The 22,456-nt window shown below is 36.5% G+C and overlaps 1 protein-coding gene across 1 annotated transcript in view; it reads left to right on the forward strand.

The window, feature by feature from the left end:
• Positions 1-4,563: 4,563 nt before the first annotated feature.
• Positions 4,564-22,456, forward strand: part of TMPRSS15 (transmembrane serine protease 15) — a 56,728-nt gene continuing 38,835 nt past the window's right edge. The window contains exons 1-9 of the mRNA XM_040584306.1: positions 4,564-4,708; positions 7,147-7,277; positions 7,551-7,618; positions 8,398-8,442; positions 10,631-10,773; positions 12,511-12,555; positions 14,941-14,982; positions 15,353-15,388; positions 17,347-17,466. Of these exons, the coding sequence (XP_040440240.1) occupies positions 4,564-4,708; positions 7,147-7,277; positions 7,551-7,618; positions 8,398-8,442; positions 10,631-10,773; positions 12,511-12,555; positions 14,941-14,982; positions 15,353-15,388; positions 17,347-17,466 (775 nt within the window). The remainder of the gene's footprint in view (positions 4,709-7,146; positions 7,278-7,550; positions 7,619-8,397; positions 8,443-10,630; positions 10,774-12,510; positions 12,556-14,940; positions 14,983-15,352; positions 15,389-17,346; positions 17,467-22,456) is intronic.

Genomic DNA, 22,456 nt, shown 5'->3' on the forward strand with positions numbered 1-22,456 from the left:
TTTGCCAATAGAATGGATAATCTGGTTTATTATTTTTTTAATTCTATATTCATTTTGTTAGGGGAGGGCAAGTCTCTGAGGGTAACCAAAACATTTTCCCATAGCTAGCTAGCTATTAATGGAATGTCAGGCTTTAGGTATGTTTGTGATAGACTGGGTATTAAGGAATTATCTGAACACAACACCCCCTCCTTTCTGTCTCAGCAGTATTCTCACCCTGTGCTGGAGACTGAACAAGAAACCAAAAGCAGCCCAATAAGGCTATAAAACCTGTGGGGCTGCAGATGTGGATATAACGTAAACAAACTAAATTGTGAATCTGTTAGGCTTCTACCATGGCAATGACCTATTTCTTTTAAAATGGCCTAATCTCATTTTTCACAGTATGATGATAGTAATAATTCCAAAAAATTATCAGTTTTCAATACTTAAGTTGCCATGTTTTTCTGCTTCTGAATACATTAATAGAGTATTTGCCTTTGTATCATTTAAGTTATATCATTTATATTTTTTATCCTACAGTTCACAAGTGGTATAAAACTAGAACTTAGAAAATGACATTCAAGTAGTTTCATTAGTTTCCTATTTGCAAAGTGTTTGCCAATAGAATGGATAATCTGGTTTATTATTTTTAATTTTATATTTTCTTCAGTGAATAATTTCTGTGCTGCAGGTTGTTCGTTACCTGTGAATACTCACAATTTACAGTAGATGGAAATCCTCTCTAATTTGGTAGTAACATTGGTTAATGCTCATTCTTTTCCTGAATGGATTGCACAGTTTCATCAGTTTAGCCATGTAGCAAACCAACCAAATCTGACTTTCAAGAGTCCTGTCAGTCTACAGAGGAAATGAAAGTGAAAAGTGAACTTTAGAATGATAATGAAAAGAAAGAACTAGACAGCTAATAATGCAGAAGGGGAATGAACAGGAAGACAAGTAAAATACTGAAGAACAAAAGAGTAGAAGGAAGTGAATAGCTAGAGGAAAGTCCAGCTACAGGCAGTACTTGTCAGTAAAAGACAGAAATGGCCTGACAGAAACCTCATAAAGTTCAACAAAGTTCAACAAGTGCAAAGTACTGAATCTGGTATGGAATAAGCCCATGTACAAGTACTGGCTGGGGGGTGACAAGCTGGTACGTGTGTCTGATTGCTGCCTTAGGCTACCTAAGGGATGTTTGCAGAGAGTATAGAGCCAGACTCTTTTAAGAACTGCATAGTGAATGAGCAGAAATTGAAGCAACTTAAATTCCAGTAAGACATAAGGATGCAGATATGTACAGGTGTTTTTTCCAGAGTTGTTGTGGGGTTTTTTAGCTTAGAGATATTCAGATCCTGCCTGGACATGGCCCTGATCTAACTTCAGTTAGCTGTGGCTTGAGGAGGAGCATGGACCACATGACATTCATAGGCCTCTTCCAGCAGAAACTGCTCTGCTTCTGTGATTCATGATTAATGGTAAACTAGCATAGGCACAGTGTTGAACTCTGGCCCCCTCATTTTGAAGATTTACAAATAAGTATGTGAAAACATGGGTTCTTTATTCCTTTTTAACCAGCTCATAGTAGTGCAGGTTATAACATGTTACAAATTAATGAAAGAGTTCATTCTTAATTACTCTCAGCTCAGTGTCCAGGGCTTGCCTATTAATTACTGCTACTATGACCTTGTTTCCAGCTAGAATTATTTAGCAAATGAGTTCATTTGTAGGAGTCACAAATGCAATCAAAGACTACCCATGTGAAGTTACATCCTCACCCAGACTGTAATCAACATATATAAGCACATATACAACTTGACTATCACATGCAAGGTGGTAGTAAAAGAATTGAACTGAGAATGTCCACAACTTTTACTTCTCCAGTTAATCACTTCATCATTAGAGCACAAATTCAGAATTTAAAATGCAGTGGCTAGTAGTGTTTGTCTTTTACTAGTGATGTACAATGGCAATGTTACAAATACTTAAATTATGCAAAATATGACAGAGAAATCCAAAGTCCATCTGCAAAAAGCTCCTTAGATTTGTGATAGAAAATATCTGATTAGGATTAAGACAGGTATAAACTTGTATTGTTCCATGCAGCACGGACAACTGCAGTGGGTTAACTTTGTCTGGCTGCCAGGTGCCCAGCCGGCCACTCCCTCACTCCCACCCATCAACAAGACAGGGGGAGAAAGCAGGAAAAGAAAGATAAAGACAGGGAGGTCACTCGCCGATTACCCTTATAGGCAAAACAGACTCGGCTTGGGGAAAAGTAATTAATTTATTGCCATCCCCAAGTGGCACTGGAGGATAGGGACTGCGGGGTTGTGATCAGTCCATAACAGCTCCTCTCTGCTGCTCCTTCCTCCTCACATTCCTCCCTTGGTCCAGTGCGGATTCTTCCCATGGGTTGCAGTCCTTCAATAAACCGGCTCCAGCCTGGGCTTTCCACGGTCTGCAGTTACTTCACAAAATATTCACCTGCTCCAGTGTGGGGTCCTCCACAGGCCGCAGTGTGGGTATCTGCTCCACCATGTTCATCTCTACAGGCTACAGGGAAATGCCTGCTCAGGCACTTGGGGCACCTCCATTCCCTGCCCTCTCCCCTCGGGCCGGCCGGGCTGTTCCTGACCCGTTCCCCCTCAGTGCCGGCAGCGCTGCCCTCCCTCGCACAGGTTTCCCCGTGGCCATGGCGGCCATGGCAGCTGCGGGGCCCAGCCGTGCCCTGCGCTGGGCTGTTGGAACTGGCTGGAACCGGCTGTGCCCGGAACGGGGCAGCCCTGGCCGCTCCCCACAGGGGCCGCCCCCAGCCCCTGACAAACATGCCACACTCATGTCCTGTCTATCATGTATTTATGTAATTCTGGCAGACATGGAATAACTTAACAGGCATAACTGAGCAAAGTGAGGTATTTAGACGTATTCTGAATTTCTTAATAGAGTGAGTATTCAGAAAAATATAGACACTTAACGCCCTTGTTTTATTGCTGAATAATCACAAATAGAGAGTTACTACTGTGCCATAAAATAGCCAAGCAAAGTGTTCACCAGTACAAATTTAATCTGCTTTTATATGCACTTAATTGTATATATAAAAAACCACACATTCATGTATGTGTGTATGTCATACACAATATATACAAAAGCAATTCTTACTCTAATTCTAGCATCTAGCATGATGACTAAAAGATCTCATACATTTGCAGGATACAGACTGAGTTTACTCTTGCTCTATAAAGGCAGTATGATTAAGCTGCTCTGATTTTTTTTTTTAATAGTTTTAAGGTAATTATTTATTGTTAGTAATGTGAAATATTACTGAATTTCTTTCATTCTGTTATGGTAATACACTAAAACAAGAATCCTACTGTCAGGCCAAGATTTTGACTGTGATTTAGAGTGCTTTCAATCTGAGCAGTTGTGTTGCAGATACTTTCAAATATCCCCGTTCTCAAAGACTGGGCAGACAACTGTTATATCATCCAAGAGTCTTAATTTGAGCTATTCTAATCTTTTCCAATTTTTATTATCTCAATTTCTGTCGATTTATAGGTAGCTACAGCCCCTGTCTTCCAAAGATTGACTCGGACTATTTTCCCTTTCCTTTTACAGGCAAGAATATGGCTGGTTTGCTCAGATTCGCCTGTTCCATAAGGAGTGCTGAGGAATGTCATACCATAAATCTGGATTTAGGGTCTCTGATCCAGAGTCAAAACCAGTAGCTCACAGGACATGAAACATAAAATCAGTATTACTTTACTCTTTTGGAGCTGATTTACTCAAAAGAGTTGACAGATTAAATTTGTAACAAAAAGTTTTGGGCTGGATGGTACATTGTTTAATTTAGTCTTGTTTTTATTAAGGATGCAGCACTGGCCATCCACAATGCTTTAACTTTATCAGGGGCTTGTATTCCATGGCACATTTATGTCTGGCAAGAAAATACAATACAAGCATACATTTCATGTTTTCTCTGGTTCGTTCTCCAGACATATGGTCAAAGAGCTACATCTTACACAGATTAAATTTGTACTGCTCAATTACCGTTCAGTGCTGAACACATTGATGAACTGTGGCACAGTACTAAACAACTCATTTGCCAGCAGTTCCTGTATATATAAAATTACTTTTAAAGAAACTTTTTAAGCAGACTGATGAAAGATATGGCTTTCACTGTTGTCCTCGTAACTGCACTTGTGAAGAATTACCAAAAATAATGAATAAGCAGTAAATCTGACAGCAATATTTTATATTAAAACTAACTTTCAAACATCAAAAGACAAGAAATAGTGCAAATCCAGTGACCAACCTTACAATTCTGTGTTTTTGCTTATTCTTCATGACAGACACAATCTTAAATGTTTCCTTTCTGAAGACATTTCTTTTCTTCATATTTGCATATCTTGTGCATGAATATGAGTGTTCAGGAATGTTGTAAAAGCTATGTCAGTGTAGTTTTATGGTGTAATTAATTTACGAGCATCTCCTATAAATATCTGTTCATGTAGATTATTACCCTCCTTTTCAGGTTGTGTCTGTTGTCAGTCCTTAATCATACAAGCTCTCAAGACAGAAATGAAGCTGCAAAAATCATCTGATAAGAAATATGTTCTTCTTAGTTACTATGAAATTTTGTTTGCTTCTCTGCTTGCACTTTTTGTGTGTGTTTGTGTTGGACTGATTGTACTTTCATGGTTATCAATCCAGGAGTTAGAACGAGGTAAGAAACCACTCTTTAACCTTTTCAGGAGTTCTTTAGCAGATGTTGATACTTTGAAACCAGTATTATTGTCATTGGAATTATGTTTCCTATTTCATGCTATTATTTTAATGCTGGGGGGTATAGGGGTGGGGGAGTATGATTTCCTCCTCTGCTGGAAATCGATGTGAACAAAATAGGCAAAAATACAAGTACTTGAAACATGTCCTGAAGCCACAGAAAAGAATTTACATGGTTTAGACATTAGGAGAGGTCCCTGGAATTCATAAACTAGAGAAAGTAATATAAGAAATTGCGAAATTTTGCTTTTTTTTCCAGGTATTAAGTTTTTCTCAGAAAGACATTGATAATCCACTGAAGTCTGTGGGGAGCTTTAGGTGTTCTACATCTCTTGGAATCTTTTCATTATTAAAATAAAAAAATTAAGTCATTTATTGGTGTAAGAGAGATCCTGCACTAGACAGTGTCACAAACAAGTGGTTTAGCCACTTAACCAAAGCCACTCATTTATAACAGTCTGCTCCAGCCCCATGTAAAGTTAAGGTAAAATTTTTAGTATTTAGCCAGTGCTGAGAATGTGATAGAATCAAGCTACCAATGCTCAAAGTAAACTAAAATAAAAAATTGACATAGGATGACAATGGAACTAGAGTCTTGGTTTAAAGATCCTCTGGATATAAGTTAACTGTGCCCTGGTAAGGCCACACCTGGAGTAATGTGTCCAGTTCTGGTGAGCTACTGGTGAGAGCCCAGTGTAGAATTGTTGATGAGATTGTTGATGAGATATACAAAAGTTGTCTGATGTGGTCCTTGCTAACTGGCTGTTGGTGGCTGCTTGAGCAGAGGGGTTGGAACAAATGACCTCCGGAGTTCTCTTCCAACTTCAACCCTTCTGTGATCTAGATTTTGAATTGAAAGAAAAAATATTTAAGTCTATGGAGCTGTCACAGCTAATAGCAAAAATATGTTTTGAAATGAGGAGAAGGAAACAGGCTAGGCAAAAGTTCAAAAAATGTATTTTTTCATTACAGTGAATTTTGTAACTGAAAAAGTAATTCTGATACACTGAAGTTTTTGGTGCCTTCATTAACCAGAATTCCATACTATTTCATACAGAAGCACATGAAGACTAAACTAGCTGTAAGCCATATTTTAAAATAATCCTGTTTTGTCAGAATATTCACATTTATACCTTTAGTTGGTAGTGTTTTTCATTCCAGATTTTAAAATTTGTTCTCCCTACTGACTTTCTTCCCTTCTTACCAGAATACTATCATATTCTTTTAAAATAAAATGAGCTTCAAGGTAATGGTGGTTTATTATTGCATCTAGAGACAGGCTTTAAATTAATGACTTAGGGTTTAGATGACAAATAGGCAAGAATTTAATCATGTACAAATAATATTTATAAAACATTATAAAAATTATATTTGACATATATAACAAAAGAAAACCTTTGCTATTTAGAAACATTTGTTTAAATAGATTTGCAATTGTTGTAAGGATCAATGAAAGAACCTCAAAGTAGTCTGCTGTTACTACTTGATAGTAGCAAATTGGTGTCCCTAGGCTGTGCCTTCCATCACAAGCTGTTTTTTGCAGTATTTTATTAGTTATCTGCTTTTGTCTTAAAATTTTTTTTGGATGTTAATGCCTTCACACGCAACCTAAAAATACCACTGGTAATGTAACTGGTAAGCAAAAGTCACTTTCTGTCAATCAGCCACATTAATTTGGGTCTTATCTGAAAATTTCCAGTGTGTTACACAGTAAGGAAATATTTAAAATGTATCATGAATTGCTTTATGCATACCTCATATGATGTAACGTATTAAAAATCAAGGTTAAATTTGCAGTAAGGACCAGTCACCTAGTGTCCTCATAAAACCTCCCAACATTTCATGCATGTATTGATAAGAAAGGTCAGGTCGAAATTAGTTTAACTGGTCTGACACTAGTGTTTCCAGTGTTGTCATCAAAAGCAGCATACATTTATATAAAAAGTGCACAGCATTCAATACAGAAAGTGTGAAAAAGTAATTTTTAATATTTTTAATCCAGAACACACAAAAAACTAATTCACTATTATTCTTCCCTTGTATCTTTGCTCCTTGTGTTAGACATAACTGGACATACCTCCCCTTTATACATTCACAGCACTGCTGGAAAACAGGATTTAAAACAGAAATAAAAGTAAGGAGAACCCAAAGACAAGTAGTATTCATATAAATTTGTTTGCAGTTGTAACTATTGTGAACATTGAAAAACATCTATCACTTTTTTAAAACTGGAACTAGGCAAAATATCTCTGATTACAAAGCAAACCAGAAAGCTAAAACTTGTTGTATTGATGATCTGTGTGGAATAAAATCTAATGTAAAGTTTTTCATTTATTTCTATATAATTCAGAACACTTAATTTTATTTTTAATTATCTAGTTAAAGCAGATGGGAATGCTCATGGCTACATAGGAACATTTAAAATACTCTCTGGGACATCATTCATTCCTGCTTTGCAAAACAGATCATCAGCTGATTTCAAAGTCCTTGCCTTTGATGTTGAACAATTGGTAAGAACCTGTTGGTCCCCAGTTAATTAAAGAGTATTTGGTAAGTATATGAATTCCCTAACATGACCTGCTGTTGATGTCTTTTTCCTCTCTCCAAAATGAGATATTTCAGGTCCTGACTTCAGAATTCAGTATATTCCTTATTTGTGAAAATCAGTGAAGCATCAAAGAAAATGTTTGCTTGTGTAGTCTAGATTTGGGAATGAAAAAATATTTATTATTAAAACTATGAATGCAGTGTGTATTGGTTCAAGATTTTCCTCTTCCATATAGATACAAAATGTCTTTCAAGCAAGTGATCTGAAAAACGAATTTCAGAGATGTGAAATTTCCCAGTTCAAGTAGGTACAGTTTAATTAATTTTTGCAAACATCAGAAGTCCTCACCTAGCCATTTCTCTCAGGAGTGCTTACCAACACCTTGTTTTTCAAGAGACTCTTTGGAACTTCCTATATTATACTTTTCATGTCTTCCAAGTGCTACTGTGGGTAGTTTGGCAATAATGTGTTTCCCCTTGGGCAGACTTCCTTCTCAGACTCCTGTATGTCCATGCCTTCACCAAACTAGTAAGGCTGAGCCCTAAGACCAACTCACAAAACATCTACATTTTTACATTTTTAGGGTTGCTGGCCCTTGCCATCTAGAAGAAAGTTCAGGTTAGAGATCTGCTGGTATAAGCTAAGGTGAATGGAAATATACTCGTATGTCCCTATGGACATGGATCTTCTTAACTCATACTCCTTCAGTTGTTAGCAAGTGAGGCTGTCATTTGACACCAGGTAAAGCTGTACCCTGTGTGTCCTAAGGAGTCCATAAAGTAGATACAGTAAGACCTGCTTAATTTATTAAAGTTTGTTTAACCTCGTTTTTCAATATCCAGTTATGTTGGTTGTCCTACTAAAGGCCCACTGGCAAAAAAGTTCCATATATGCAGTGAGGTCTGTAGTGTTAATTTCATGTGCAATAAGGTCCTGATTCAGCAAAACACTTGTAATACTGTCTCCCATTACTAAACAGTTTCAGAACACACTTCCATCCTATCCACAACATTATAAACTCAAGGGGAATCACATTTTTTTGTGTTGTATTTCGTTTTATTGTTGGGGTTTTTTTTCTACAGGAAACCTGAAGATGGCCATGAAAGATTCAAGAAACCAGAGACTGGGTAATTACATAAGACAAAGTTTACTTAAAATAAGGACAAAAGACAATGATGTTATTAATTTAGAAAGTTCTTCAGTGGACACTGACTAGATGAAAAAATATATATCTTTACTTCAAAAACATGCTTTAGGATTAGAAGAAATAAAAAAGAAGCAATCCTTTCTGGGACTGCCAATTTAGAAAGAAAAATGGGAAAGGTGATGACAGTGAAGTAGGTAGGAAATAAGCTAGTAAGAAGGGATATCAGTTTTTGCTGAGCTTGCTTGTGGAAAGCTGTTTAAGCTGGGGGCCAGATGTCACATTATCATTCGTAACTTAAGTTTTAGATAAATAAAGGTCCGATGACACACTGTGATAGGCAAGAACAAAACAGAGGACAAAAGATTAAGACTAGAAAAACTGGAAGACCTCAAGAAATAAATGATATAATTAGTTGTCTTATAGGTGAGACCACAAAATGAAAGTACATGCTACATGACAACAGATGATGCAGTTCTGTGATTCTGTGACACCAGCTGTTCTGATGATACAAATGTTTTCTTAAATATATACAGTGGATAAATATCCAGACAAGACAGTTCATTTGAATAACCATGCTTACAAAATTAAAATGGATATTAGCCAACTCTAAAATCATGTAAGTCAAAAATGGAATGCCAATTTGGATTAGAGCAATCTTTTGACTGGAACAGTGAAGGCATAAGCCTAATTGGCTGCAAAGTTGAAGTATGATCACTTTGTGAAGGATTTCACAACATCAAGGGAATGGAGTGTACAGTGGCAGGAGTAGGTCAGTTCTAGGTTTTTGTCCTTGCGAAGGCAGATCCAGTCAGCACAATCTGATTTCTGTGCATACAATGGGGCTATTCTCATCAAAATTTAGGCATCAGTAATGGAGACATCTCTGAGCTAGTTGCTCAAGACACTTTTTATAAGGGATGGGGTTTGAGTTTTCTCATCTGGTCAATTTAGGTGCCTTTCCTAGGAGGTCAGTTATGCCAAAGAACAGCTTATTTGTTTCCATAGGAAATCTAGATATCTGCAACATAAAATATCTGTACTTGGTAAAACCAATTCCATCCCTGTATCTTGATGTAAATACTACAGAAATCACAGAAAATCTGATGTCTGTGAGTGTTGGATCTGGCTTTTAATACATCAGTAAGGATCTGTCTTCATTTCTGCTTTGAAATAATACTTGAAATATTACTTTGTCTCAGAAACTTTGTCTTTTAGTGTAAAAAGTGTTTACCTCTTTGGGCAATCTCCTTTTTACTTCACCCTTGAAACTCTGCTGAGTCACAAGAATAGCAGTAAAAGGTTTTGTTTGCTCAGCATGGCTTAGAGGTTATCAGAAACATGTAAGAAATTAAAGAGGAGTTTTTCCGTATATGGCAAAATGCAAACTATGCACAGAAAAATGGTGGAATTAATCAACCCTATCAAAAAGCACTATTGAGTCAGTTGCAATTGGGTCATACAAGTGCATAAGAATAAAAAAGTTTGCACCTAAATTTAAGTAAATCTTTAGAAAGCACCATATTTTGACACTACCTTAATCTAGCTACAAATATAAAACTTAATAATAGTATCTAGAAAGGATGGGAGACAGTAAACAGAAATCTGGATAAAATTCATGCTCCATAGAATTCAAATGTAGTTTAATCACTGATTTCAAAATATCTGTGCTTTCAGCCATTACTGTTTCCTTATGACATCCTCAGAGATGCAGAATCCACAGATGATTTTTGCTTTATAGAAGTGATCACTTGGTATTATACTTTTGTAACATGAACATATTATGTAACTTCCATAACACTCGAAGATTCACTGTCAATATTTTACAGCTTAAACTAAAAGACCTGTTGAATAACAATAAACCCGCTTCTCCTTTAGTTTATTCAAATTCAGCTCCATTGCAGCAATTGATATGAGTGCTGTTTTGTTTTTTTTCCACCATGAAAATAAGTGTAGATAAAGAAAAAAAGCTCTGTTTCTTCAAGGTTCAAACCTACCTGATAATCAAGAGGTGTTTCTTTATGTGTCATCTTTGCCGACCAACACTTAAAGATACTCTGACTTTGCAAATGGAACCTGTATTGGAATGAAATATTGTCTGGATAAGTCATGCAGCAGATTTACTTCATTAGCTTGCATAACCAATTACCTTCTCTGTTTTGTGTTGCTAGTGTTGTTGTGATCTTCACCCTTTATTTTACGTGGATGGTAACAGTTGAGAAAGTAAAAAATGAGCTGGTTTGGGGTATCAACACAAATAAAACTAATCTTACCCAGACTTTGAAAATTGATGTGAACAGCATACAAGTCACAGGTAATGCTAGTAAACATTTTTCCTCTATATAAGTCATTGAGAACTACAGGTAATGTTAGTGAAAACTTTGGCTCCCAAACAGCAAAGGGGATTGTTACTTACACTCATGGGTGCCCTCCTTCCCCATTACAGAACTTTTCAGTAGCAGCTGAAGGAAGCTTTTACAACCTTGTCAACTAGAAAGTATGAGTCAGCATTGTGCATGTTCACTAACGAGTGAGTAAAGGACAAAGTAGTGATTTACTAGTGAAAACCACTCAATTTCATCTTTTATGTAGCATAACATTTGCAATTTTGTTATCCCTCAAACTAAAGCAATTAAGCCCCAACTGTGTTGTTTCATAAGTAAATGCAATTATCATTCTGTTTTGCTAAAGAATAAGGAAAAGGGCTTAGCTGCACAGTGAGTGAAGACTCATTTATTGAAAAGATGTCATCAAGAACAACAAACTGAATAGAGTGTAGCTTCTGGAAAAGTGCACCCAAGGAGCAGAATTCATATTCATCTAAAGCTTAGGTAAAGTGTAAATGGAAAAAAAGGAACGTGGCTTTAAAGACCAGGTAGTTTTAAATTCTGCAAATATACAAATATGGTGATTTTATGTAACTAGTAGAAAATTTATTAAAGCCCAAGTGGAAGCCCAACAAGATCAATGGGAATCCTCTTTTTACCTCAATAACCTTCAAAACAGACCTTTACTGAGGATGAGGATAAAAAGCATTTTCAATCCTTTGAAGCGGAAGTTGATTAGCTGACATTAGAAGACCTGCTGGAGATACTATTAAGTAGTAACTGGTTGCTTTAAGAGGAGTGGGACATCTGGTGTGCAATGTCTCTTACTCCATCCTAAAAAGTGCATTTTTTACTGAGTAAGAACTTTAGATATACAAAGGCTAAATTCAGAGTCTTGACATCTTAATTTCTCTTCACTACTTGCAACTCATATAATAAGTTGTTCTAAACAACTGCACATCACTGTGGAAAGTGATTGCTCATTATACATCAAAAATGCCACCACAGAAAATTATGAAGAGCTTTTTAAATGGTTGCATATCTATTGACAAATTTCGAAGTAGTCAAACTTTTCTTGTTGTGGATCATTAAAATGCCTCTTTTCACATGAAGCATTTCATATCATCTGTCCATTCATCAGGAGGGCTTCAATAAAATAAGAACTGTCAACTAATTAACAATCATAATCATATATAGCACTTTTGCATCCTATATTTCATTTTGTTCTGCAAGAGAAGTCTTATTCCTATTTCAGAGAGGGAGGGAACTAGAGCACAGGTGTAACTTGCTTGAAATCACAGTTTTCACAGTAATTAAAAGTAACTTAATTTCTTGCAAATTATCCCAAGTTAATTTTAACTCATTTATCTGAGTTAAATATTATTCTATAAGACACAGGTGCTCTGAAAATCTTCATAGTATATAAAGTGTCAAGACAGATTTCCCAGATGAAGACATTTTATATGTAATACAGTGAATAGGGACTGAGGATTGAAAGGGATTAATGTAGACCTTTCCTCCTTAGGAAGATCATAGAGTTTGAGAAAAGGCCGGGAACAGGGTGAGATGGTCAAAAGGAGGGAAGCAGGATGCTGCTAGTGATTCAAAGAGAAATAGTCACAGCTGTTGGTTTTTGGGGTTTTTTTTAAGCTTTCTTTCTCTAAGTCCTATAAAACTAGATACTGTGTTATATAAAAGTTTGTAATGAGCTTGCTTTCTTCCAGAAGCTACTGAAAATCCTCCTACAATGATGCCTTTAACTTCATCAGGTCAGTATCTCTCATAAATAAGAAACTATTTTTTGTTGCCATTACAATATGAAGAAACACAAGACTTGCTGTTCAGCTGGTATAACTTAGTAAAGCTGCCTTAGCTGTAGCTGGGGCTTGACAGCTAGGGTCCATTCAGTGGTAGTTAGCCACCCTCCAACATTTCTGACCATTTGAGAAAGCAGTGATCTGAAGTCTGTAAAAAAGCTCTAAGACTAAGACTTTAATTAGTTGATCAAAACAACAGCTGAGTCTCCATCAGCTAGCTGAGTCACAAGCTGAAGTTTTCACAGATTTAGGCAGGTAGATGAGGCTGGGGAGTTCTACTCTCATGCTTTAGTTACTGATATACTGAGCAATGTTGGTTGACAGTCTTTCTTTCCACTATCACTGGAAGTCTTCTGACGACAGGATACGAAGCAGACCAACTCCTTGGTCTCACAAATTCACTGAGTGCACACCTGCCAAAAGCCAGACAGACAGCTGAATGGTACAATAGGTGCTTTGTAGCACTAGATGCAAGTAGAGTTGTCGTATACAAAATGCATACACATACAAATTATCACATACAAATTCTTTGGGGCAGGGTACCAGGCCAGGAGCTTCATGCAATTTATGTGCGCTAAAGAAATGCAGCTATGAATATAGGAGCAAAGTATTTCTTGATAGTCTAATTGCAGCCATAATATTATTAGTCTAGTTATAAGTCTACTAACGTGTATAGTCCAAAGTATACCACTACTACAATATATTTCCAATGATACAGTTAAAACTGCTAACACACACATTTTCTCCTATCTTTCCCTTCCTCTGGTATGCTATCTCAGTGCTCCCCTGAGTCCTAAGTTCAATGTTGTTAATCATCCTCAAGAAGAAATTGGGAGGTGGTGGAGGTGCCAGTGGAAGAGGGAAGGGAGCTGGGAGGTTTTAGTAGCCCAGGCTGGAAGGGCAGTAATGTTCCTGGTGTGGATTCCTTCCCCCTTGCTCTTGGGTCTGCTTGAGGTCCTTTTTGTATATTTGCTAACATTGTTTGCATCCTTGCTCTTTTCAGTCCAAATCCCATATGCCAAAGTTTTACCATATGTGGTATGTTTACATCTGCTCAATGCTTGGGGTTTGGCTCTGTTGACCCTAAAACCATCCTCATCTGCCTCACGTGTTACTTCAGTGAGTTTACACAGTAACTGACCATTTGTGATTTGTGCTTATACCACTCATGGATCTGCCACTGTCCTGTGTTTTTCCTTTCATGGCTTTTGCTGTCAATTTGCATGTGCACTTTTGGGAGTTCCTGTAACAATTCCAGGTTTTTTCAACAGTTTTCAAGACTTAACTTCCCCATAACTGCTTTATTAGAACTGCTTGCTCATGCATGCATCTATGTTTTAGGTCTTTGAATGTTTCATTCCTTCCAAAATAGCGATTCTTTAGAAAATATATAGGCAGATATGTAGGTAGATACATATGTATATAACACTTTGGAAACTACTTAAGTATGAAGATTTCTTCTCTGAATGTATCTGTGTAGGAACAGTCCATCCAGCTGTACCCTTCCTGCACCTTCTGCTGGGCTCTTCTCCCTCTGCCAGATGAACTGTGTCCTGAAATTTGCTGACATAGAATGCCCTGTAATCTGTTTAATACAACACGGCCTAGCACTTAACAGTGTTTGCTAAGTAAGCATGTTTTGATAGAAAATTGGTAGGAAGTCCTCATGCAAGTTTGTGCGCTAGTAGATCTGGGAGAGCAGGGACATTAAGAAAAGTAAGTCTGTGATGTCAAATGATCAGCAGCTTCTACCAGCAAAACTGATAGATGACAAACTATAGAGAAGGCTTTACTAATCTCTCACTTTATTCCTTCTGGCCCTTCATTTTATAAACTAAGGGACAGGATCCAATAACTGTAGTCACACATAGATCTTTCTCATCTGAGGTCATCATCATCCTACTCACACATTTGAGACTTAATGTGGAAAGGAAAAATAGTAAATAGGGATGCTAATGCAAATTCAAAGAGGAAACAAAAGACTATTTGGGAGCTGGAAACTCCAGGGCCATCCTTAGTGACTTATTAAAAGCACCACTAAGTGGAAGTTGTGTTGGAGCAATCACAAATAAGCATTCTGTTTTTTCCAGAATGTTTTGCAGTTTACTATCACTAATAGAAATCTACTTATGTACCAAGTCATTTGTTCACGTGTAAATATGTATACACACAGGTGTGTATGTATGCCTGTATGTAAATATACAAATACTTAATAGGTTTGAGGCTCCGCTGCTCACTGAGATAATTGATTTGTTGAGCAATGTTATTTATAAGAAAATCTACATACAACTTTTAGTACTAATATTAAAGTTGTCTTAACTTGTCGTGTTTCCACAGATCCCGTGAGTCTAATTACAAGCTCCCTGACACCAACTTCAGGTCAGAATTTTAACATACCAGGAGAAGACAGGAAAGCATTGCTGTTATTTTAGTGAAAAAAAAAAAAAACTAAACAACTCTAAAAGTCTTTTGAAATTATTTAAAAGCATGTCACTAAAGCTAAAAGAATATGACTGAAAATACACTTGGGTTCCACATTATTTTTCTTGTTTATTGTGACATTTGGCCTTCAGGATCAAGCCATTCAAGCTGGCATTACCATATCATTACCTAAGATGGGGTTTGGGGATACAACAAATAATGCATTTATAAAAGCAGACTAGCTGCTGCTTAGTTCTGCCCAAGCAACTGCAGTGCTCCCAGACAGCAAGTAGAGTTTTAACCCTGGGTTGTGTTTTCCTAGGTCCAGGACAAGTCATCACAAGCAAGTCCTCAGCAACTGTAGGTAGGTTACTACCGGGGAGAAGCAGGGAAGTAATATGAAACAGTCTGAGATCTTAGAGTTAACGCTGTTTGCATACAGCCTTTTCTGGCATCATTCAGTTCTCATATCCCATTCCTACTAATCGATGATATGTGGGTTTCCATTTGATTTGACTAACAAGACATCTTCAAAGAGAAGGGACTTCTAAGACTGTATATTGTAGAAAAATGGTATATGTGTTGTGTATACTGGTGTATGTATTGACAGTCATGCTGATTGCTTGTTTTCGTTTCCTATTATTTCTTGAGGCTTTTTGGAAAAAAAAATAACCCAAGCAACTTTTAGCAAACTCTCACATGACTTCCATGGACAGAAAGCCAAAGCTGTTTGAATCTTTGAAAACCTCCCCTAGCCTTATGAAATGGTGAAATATATATGACATTTATAAGCATTTTCAAATGGGTCTAATGTATTTACTGCCATTTTTTAGTTGAGTATAGCAATTACATTGCAATTTAGGGTAATTTGCTGGGTTGTTTTTTTTTAAAAAAAAGTCAGTTTTATTAGAAAATGTTAATTTATTTCTATCCAGTAGGTGGCAATGCCGTTTAGTTTTCTGAGTTGAAGACTAAAGCTAAAATTGATCGTACATTTAAACAATGTTTTCTTTCGTATTGGGCTTATGCAAAACATATTCCTAGATTATTGATTGGGGTTTTGTTCTGGGTCTAGAATGCAGTTTCATCTCTGTTCATCTGTGCCAATTCATTCATCAGCACTGTATCACTTTCAATGCTTGACTGAAGTATAATTGGTTTGTTCCAGTTACCAGTTGGATGCAAAGTGGCAGCTCTTCTTCTTTACAGTCTCCATCGCTAATACTGAAGGTGTTCTGTAAAGCACTTTGAAATGTTACAATACATCCAAACCAATTTCAGTCTTTGTCACTTACACTGATATACAATAAAATATCATACAAGTGTTTGCTTACTCTGGTTACAGAACTAACAGTTTTATGAAAAAATAATTCAAGCAATAATGGTTAAAGGCTGAAGATCAATTTTACAAATCAATAGTTTTCCTTCTTGCATAAGAAATGTTGACCTTTTCCAGTAAGCATTTTCTGAAGGAACTATGTGAATAGTGCTAGTTGACCAGTTTCCATACAATTCAATGCAATTTTCAAGAACTTTGAAATTAGTAGTTTTCCAAAGCTTATTTTAGCTGCATGTTTTTGTTCACTTTCATAGGACTACTTGAATTCTACAGATGTCTAATACCAAAACCACCTAAAGACTAAAAGAGCATGTTCACAGTAGATGAGCATTTATGCTCTAGGAAAACACTGTTAGTGGGTTCCACAGTTTTAAGGATCTAATCATGTAATTTTTTGCAGAAAATTGTTGTTAACTTCTAAATTTTATATGCAAATATGAAAACAATAGGTTTTTTGATATTCCTGATATTTCAAAATCCAGTCTTAAAGGCTTTTGTTTTCAAGATATGCTGGTTAGAAAATGAGATTCTTTAGCATCATGAACGCAACATTGCGATGTGTTGAACTTGAAGAACTGGATTCAACCAAAACCAGAGACTTTTCACTGTTATTTAAATCAAAGTACAGTTTTCTCATGTTATTCAAGCATAAGAAATTGGAAAATGTCATTTATTATGTTGCATAAAGTAGTTAATTTGGGTAGAGGAAGGAAATGGGAATTCATGAAAAATTTCTTTTAGCCCTACTTCAAACTGAGGTTAAAATAACATGTCACTTCTGAGAACTTCCTCCATTCTATGGCAAATTTATCTTTTTAGTATGTGGCATTGTATTCCAGGCTTCTAAAAATGCAGTTTTGTAAAAAGCACAGTAGAGTGGTTGATTTGATTTGTGCTAAAGTAACCAGAGGTAAGTCAATTTTCCTTTGTGGTGAAACTGCATTACTGCTGTGCTGTTATTGCTATTGTCCTTATTATTTCAGCTGAGTGTTTGCCACCTGCTGAACTTTGTGATGATGGTGTAACCTGCATTAGAAAAGATTTATTTTGTGATGGAGTCTTGGACTGCCCAGATGGTTCAGATGAATCTGAAAAAAAATGTGGTAAGAATGTAAATCTCTATAAATTAGTCTTTTTAAACATACTTAAACTTGTCAGTAGTTTGTAAATAGTCTATAGCCAATGAAATGCACAGTGAAGTCCAAATCAATTCTACTAAAAATAATAAGAGTGAGTCTTATAATTTTTATATTGTAAATGGAAACAATTTTCTTTAAAATTCTCATTAATGAGTAATATGTTTGATAAATAGTAAAGAAATATTACAATATGCCTATATTAATATAAAATAATGTAAACATACTTTTTGCTGTATAAATATTAATGCTATAAATAAATATTATCTATATTACAAAATAATATAGACATTTTATATTAAGTTACACACCAGTAATATCGAATTATATTCTTTCCAAATAAGTTAAAATTATGACCCTATACAGCTATGAAGTCACATTACCTAGTATCAGAAACCATGTAATGGCCTATCTGGAATCAGAAAAGAGGTTCCTGTTTTGATTCCAGCAATAAGAATATCATCATACATCACTACAAACAGCTTTTCCCAGGTTACTGTGTACACTCAGATAAGTTGATATTGTACATCCAGAAACTTAAATGGGGTGGGACAGGGTGGAGGGGAGGCAGTGGCAGCATTTTGCAGCTGGGGCAGGTGCGTGTGACTGCTGCCAGAGCCCTGGCAGGAGCTCTAACTCTGTTGGCCACCCACCTGCACCTCACTACAGCAAGTACTAGGGAATGGGAGCATTTGTATGACTGACAGAAAATGTCTTGAGTTGCTGGCAGCACATTGGGGATGCAGGATCATGACGTGAAAATTTGGGCAACCCAGCTCTAGGTGGACCTCGCTTGAGTAGGGAGTTGGATCAGATGGCCTCCAGAGGTCCCTACTCTAACCTCAGCCCTTCTGTGATTCTGTGAAAATCTTACAAACCTGAAACCCGATTGGTTTTTAATGGAAAAAGTTTTTATCCTTCAGTGCCAGTGAGTGAGTTTGCCTTAATCAGACTGTCCAGTTTCCCTGAGCACTTTTTTGTGCAGAGCAACCACTCTCCATGTAGCAGTGAACACTGTGAAATTGTACTAAGAAGTCTGACTACGTTGCCTCTTACCAAAGTGTGTGTGCAGCTTTTTTGTAGGGAGACATGCAAGTCAATGTCTTCATTGCTCTTTACAGTCTCAACTCTCAGTTAAAAGTCTTTAAAGTTCTCTTGCAAAGAGAACTTTGCAAATGTTTTAGGAAAAGTTGGAGCAATTAACTCCCTAAGCCTTTTGTTTGTTTGTTTTTTAAATGTAGAATTAGTTACTAGAAATCTGGAAAGCTTATTTCCCTTCTGCTGTGAGAACAGCTTTCTGAGCTTTCCCGAGAATAGTGGGGGAGGCAGTCTGGTCTGAGCTTTAAGAAACATGTAAAATGCTGGGCTCTGGTTTAAAAACAAACAAGCAAGTAAAAGACCAGGGTTTTTTTCAAGAATCTTCAAGCCTGATTCCTGAAGGCTGGTGACATGCTGACCCCTTCTGTCAGAAGTGGAATTTTTGCCAGAAAAAAAAAGTTGAACTCAGAAGGGAGATTTAGCTGAACTTTTGGGGGAAGACAGCCATCAAAATACTTCAGTAGAATATCCACTGAAACATATCCAGATGTCTCTTTAGCATAACAGCTGCATCCAGCTAGATTGCAACAATGGTGGACTTTGAGCAAGTCCCTCTACAGCTGAGTAAAACAGAAGCCTCAGTTAGGCCTTTGCTCCATAGCAAACATTGAGCTAGCACAACCACAAAGAGTGATTCAGTCATTCATTTCTACCATTATACTGTTATTTTGAGACATGGATTTTGTTTGGGTTGTTTCTTTTGTTTTATTTTATTTTATTTTAGATATAGCTAAATAAAAATGCAGATCCTTATAGTTAAAAAGTAGTCTTATACATCTCATCAAAATAAATGCTTTTTAGTTACTATGAATGATTAGTTCTGAGTTTACAAGTTTTGCTCACATTTTGTTAAAGATATTACAGCCAAACCTGTTATATAGGACAGAATTTAAGTGGTATTCATACATGTGTATACAAACAAAAGTAAGCTCAGCTACATGCAGTTGAAGCTATGTAGATATGACTCAGCTGTGCCCTGGAAACTACACAGTGGCTTAAGTTATACATTGTGTTTGACTAGAGTTTTTCAGCGTAGGCATAGCCTCTTATGCACACAGCTTTTGGTTCCGATTTGCATCTCTCCCTGAGCCTCTACCAAATATAAGTTGTGAATGTCCTGCTCCTTTGTAACTGAGGATATTATTTCTTACTCAGTTTTAACAGTCACTAAAGAATATGCACAACTGAGCTGAAAATTTCAGGAATGTGCATACAAGTAAAAATACACAGAATGTCATAAGGAAACTAGTTATAGTTACAGTCCACTTCAGGGAGTTGGATGATTTGCCCCTGTTCGTCTTCACTGATGCATGGTATTTCCAAGAAATTCATTGTTACCATTCGTTTAGCAGTTTCAGCTTATAACCTTACAGAAATACAATTCTGCCTGGAGGACAAACTGTTGCTTCATTACTCTTACGTTACGTTTTCAGTCTTAAAACTTTCCATCCAAAACCTCAGAGCTTTTACAAATTCATATATTTAGGTTTCTTAGTAGACTTTCCAAAACTAGTACAATGAGTGGCAATAAGCCATATGCACATTGGGGATACCTGCCAATTTCTCCACCTATTTGATTTTTCACTTATGTCCCATCCCTAGAGTAATTTAATACAGTCATATAAAAGCTAAAATTGTCTAGATTTTCAGAAGTGCTTCAGAGTTTCACAATGAGATTTACAGCCAATTAATAATTCATGCTACAAGTGCTTTTCACAAAACAGTTGCTGCCTTTTAAACAACTTCATCTTTCATTTTCATCTTTCTCATTATTCCCTCTAGTATTTCTGATTTTAGAATATGATAGTGGCTTTAAAATATAGGATATAAGGGTGAATTTTAATAGTCTTTTCCTGCATTAGACAGAATTCGGTAAAATCTCACATTTTCAGTAGAGATTCAGGCAACTGAACACCTTTTATTTTTGCGGGGTTTATTTGTTTGCTTTGTTTTATTGATTAAAAATGCCTTGAAAGGTTTCTTTCTGGCCCTGTAATGCAGTGCAGTGACAAAAGGCATTACAAAAATGTAGTCAGCAATTTCAATAAAAGGTTCTCTAGAGAAATATGAATGTCTGAACAGCATCTATTAATAATGGCTGGCATTGCTGAAAAGCAGCCATGTAGCATGTAAGTGTAAGGCAAGGGAGGCTGGAGGCTGATCCCAGGAGGTGTTTCTCTCTGCAGATTCTCTTTGTGGTTATTATATGGCTACACTAACATTTTGTGATTACCTACCTCACAGCATCACTACAGTACTGAGGGAGTTTAATCATACGTAAGCCAGGAAGTAATGTACTGCCCTTGGCAGAGAAAGGTCCTGTCAAGTAAAATATGTGGGCTTGATCTGACCAGTTTGGGGAGATTGTCCCTGCAATTCAAGGATAACAGGATTAAGCCCTCCTAATGAGCTCTGTATGCAACATCAAGTGAATAGAAATGGACAGCAAGATGCATGTTGGGGAGCAGTGAAAGTGGTTCCTACAAAAGGTGTCACCTGTCTTATTAGGAGAACAATTGAGGCTTTTCTGAGGGCTCCAGAAGGAGACAGAAATGTAATGATTTCTGTGATCCTGCCTTCCTTTGACATCTGCCTCCTCCCTGCAATGCGGAAGCACTGGGAGGTTCTTCAGGGAAGTAGTCCCAGCTGTCCTCATGCTCATGCCTGATACTGAGCACTGACTATTGCCAGGCTGTGGATAAGCAACTTAAGGACTTTTGTCTGAATCTTTCTGTCCCGTTTCAAGTTACTCACTGTATCTTAAGAGATAAGAAGAATCAAATAAAAGGGAATAAGAACATAAATTAATTGTTGACAAGAACAAACTTCTGTCATTAATTTTATTAAAACAGTATGATCTATCTTTTTTTTTTATTTCTGCCAGTGTTCTGAACTCCTTTTTAGATCAGGATGTGTCTTGCTAACCCCTTGTTAACAGTACCACTTTTTTGCACATTTCATTAATAACAAGCTGGGCACTTTCCTTCTCACACTGATTTGATTCTTTCCAATGGGAAATGGTTGTAAATATTAGTCCATTAGTAAGGACAGGAAGCACATGAATTAAAATGGACAGAAAAATTACTTCTATACCAATACCCCACTCTAAAGCTGTAGCCTATTCTGTTACAAATGTAATACAAATAGTAACTCTTTCATTCATGGACCTTTTTTGTCTATCTATTTAAAATCTTGTGTGTTCTGTTTTCCTCTCAAAGGCCATAAAGATTGCAAAAGGGAATATGTTTCTATTCCAGCTTATGCATTAAACATATCATTGTTAGTGAAGTTCATTCTGCACAGTCTTTATTAAATAGTGTGTGCCTGAGCCTGTCTGAAATAAAGCTTAATTTTTATGTTGTGTTTGCTAGTGGTAGAAAGAAAGAATTTTACACATATAAAATGAACAGACAAGGAGTCCTGATTTATCATTTTACATATAAATTCCCAGAGGAGGACTACGCTCAATAAAATTTCCATTTAATTTTCAATATGATTGATTATTCATAATTTGGATAGTCATTATAGGTATGATTTCATTTCTGATGTTAATGAAAAGCTCTATCTAATTTCTGATTACCTGTCTCAAATTGATGAATTTGTCCTTACCCCTCCAGATAATCATGTATGGGACTGATTTGATCCTTATTTGAAAGCTATATCATGCTTTCTGAAAAACTGAATGAAAACCATCAGACAGATTCCTAACATGAAGTTCAAGAGATGCAGCAAAAGCTTCAACAATGCTTCAGTATCTGCTGAAATATAAAACTCTACATGAATAAGCATTTCCAATCTTGCTGAGGTTAAAATACCTTTTAAAAAAATTTAAACTGAAGAACATGCATAGGATGGAATA

This window comes from Falco naumanni, chromosome 2 (genome assembly GCF_017639655.2).
Source record: "Falco naumanni isolate bFalNau1 chromosome 2, bFalNau1.pat, whole genome shotgun sequence".
NCBI classification, from domain to species: Eukaryota; Metazoa; Chordata; class Aves; order Falconiformes; family Falconidae; genus Falco; species Falco naumanni.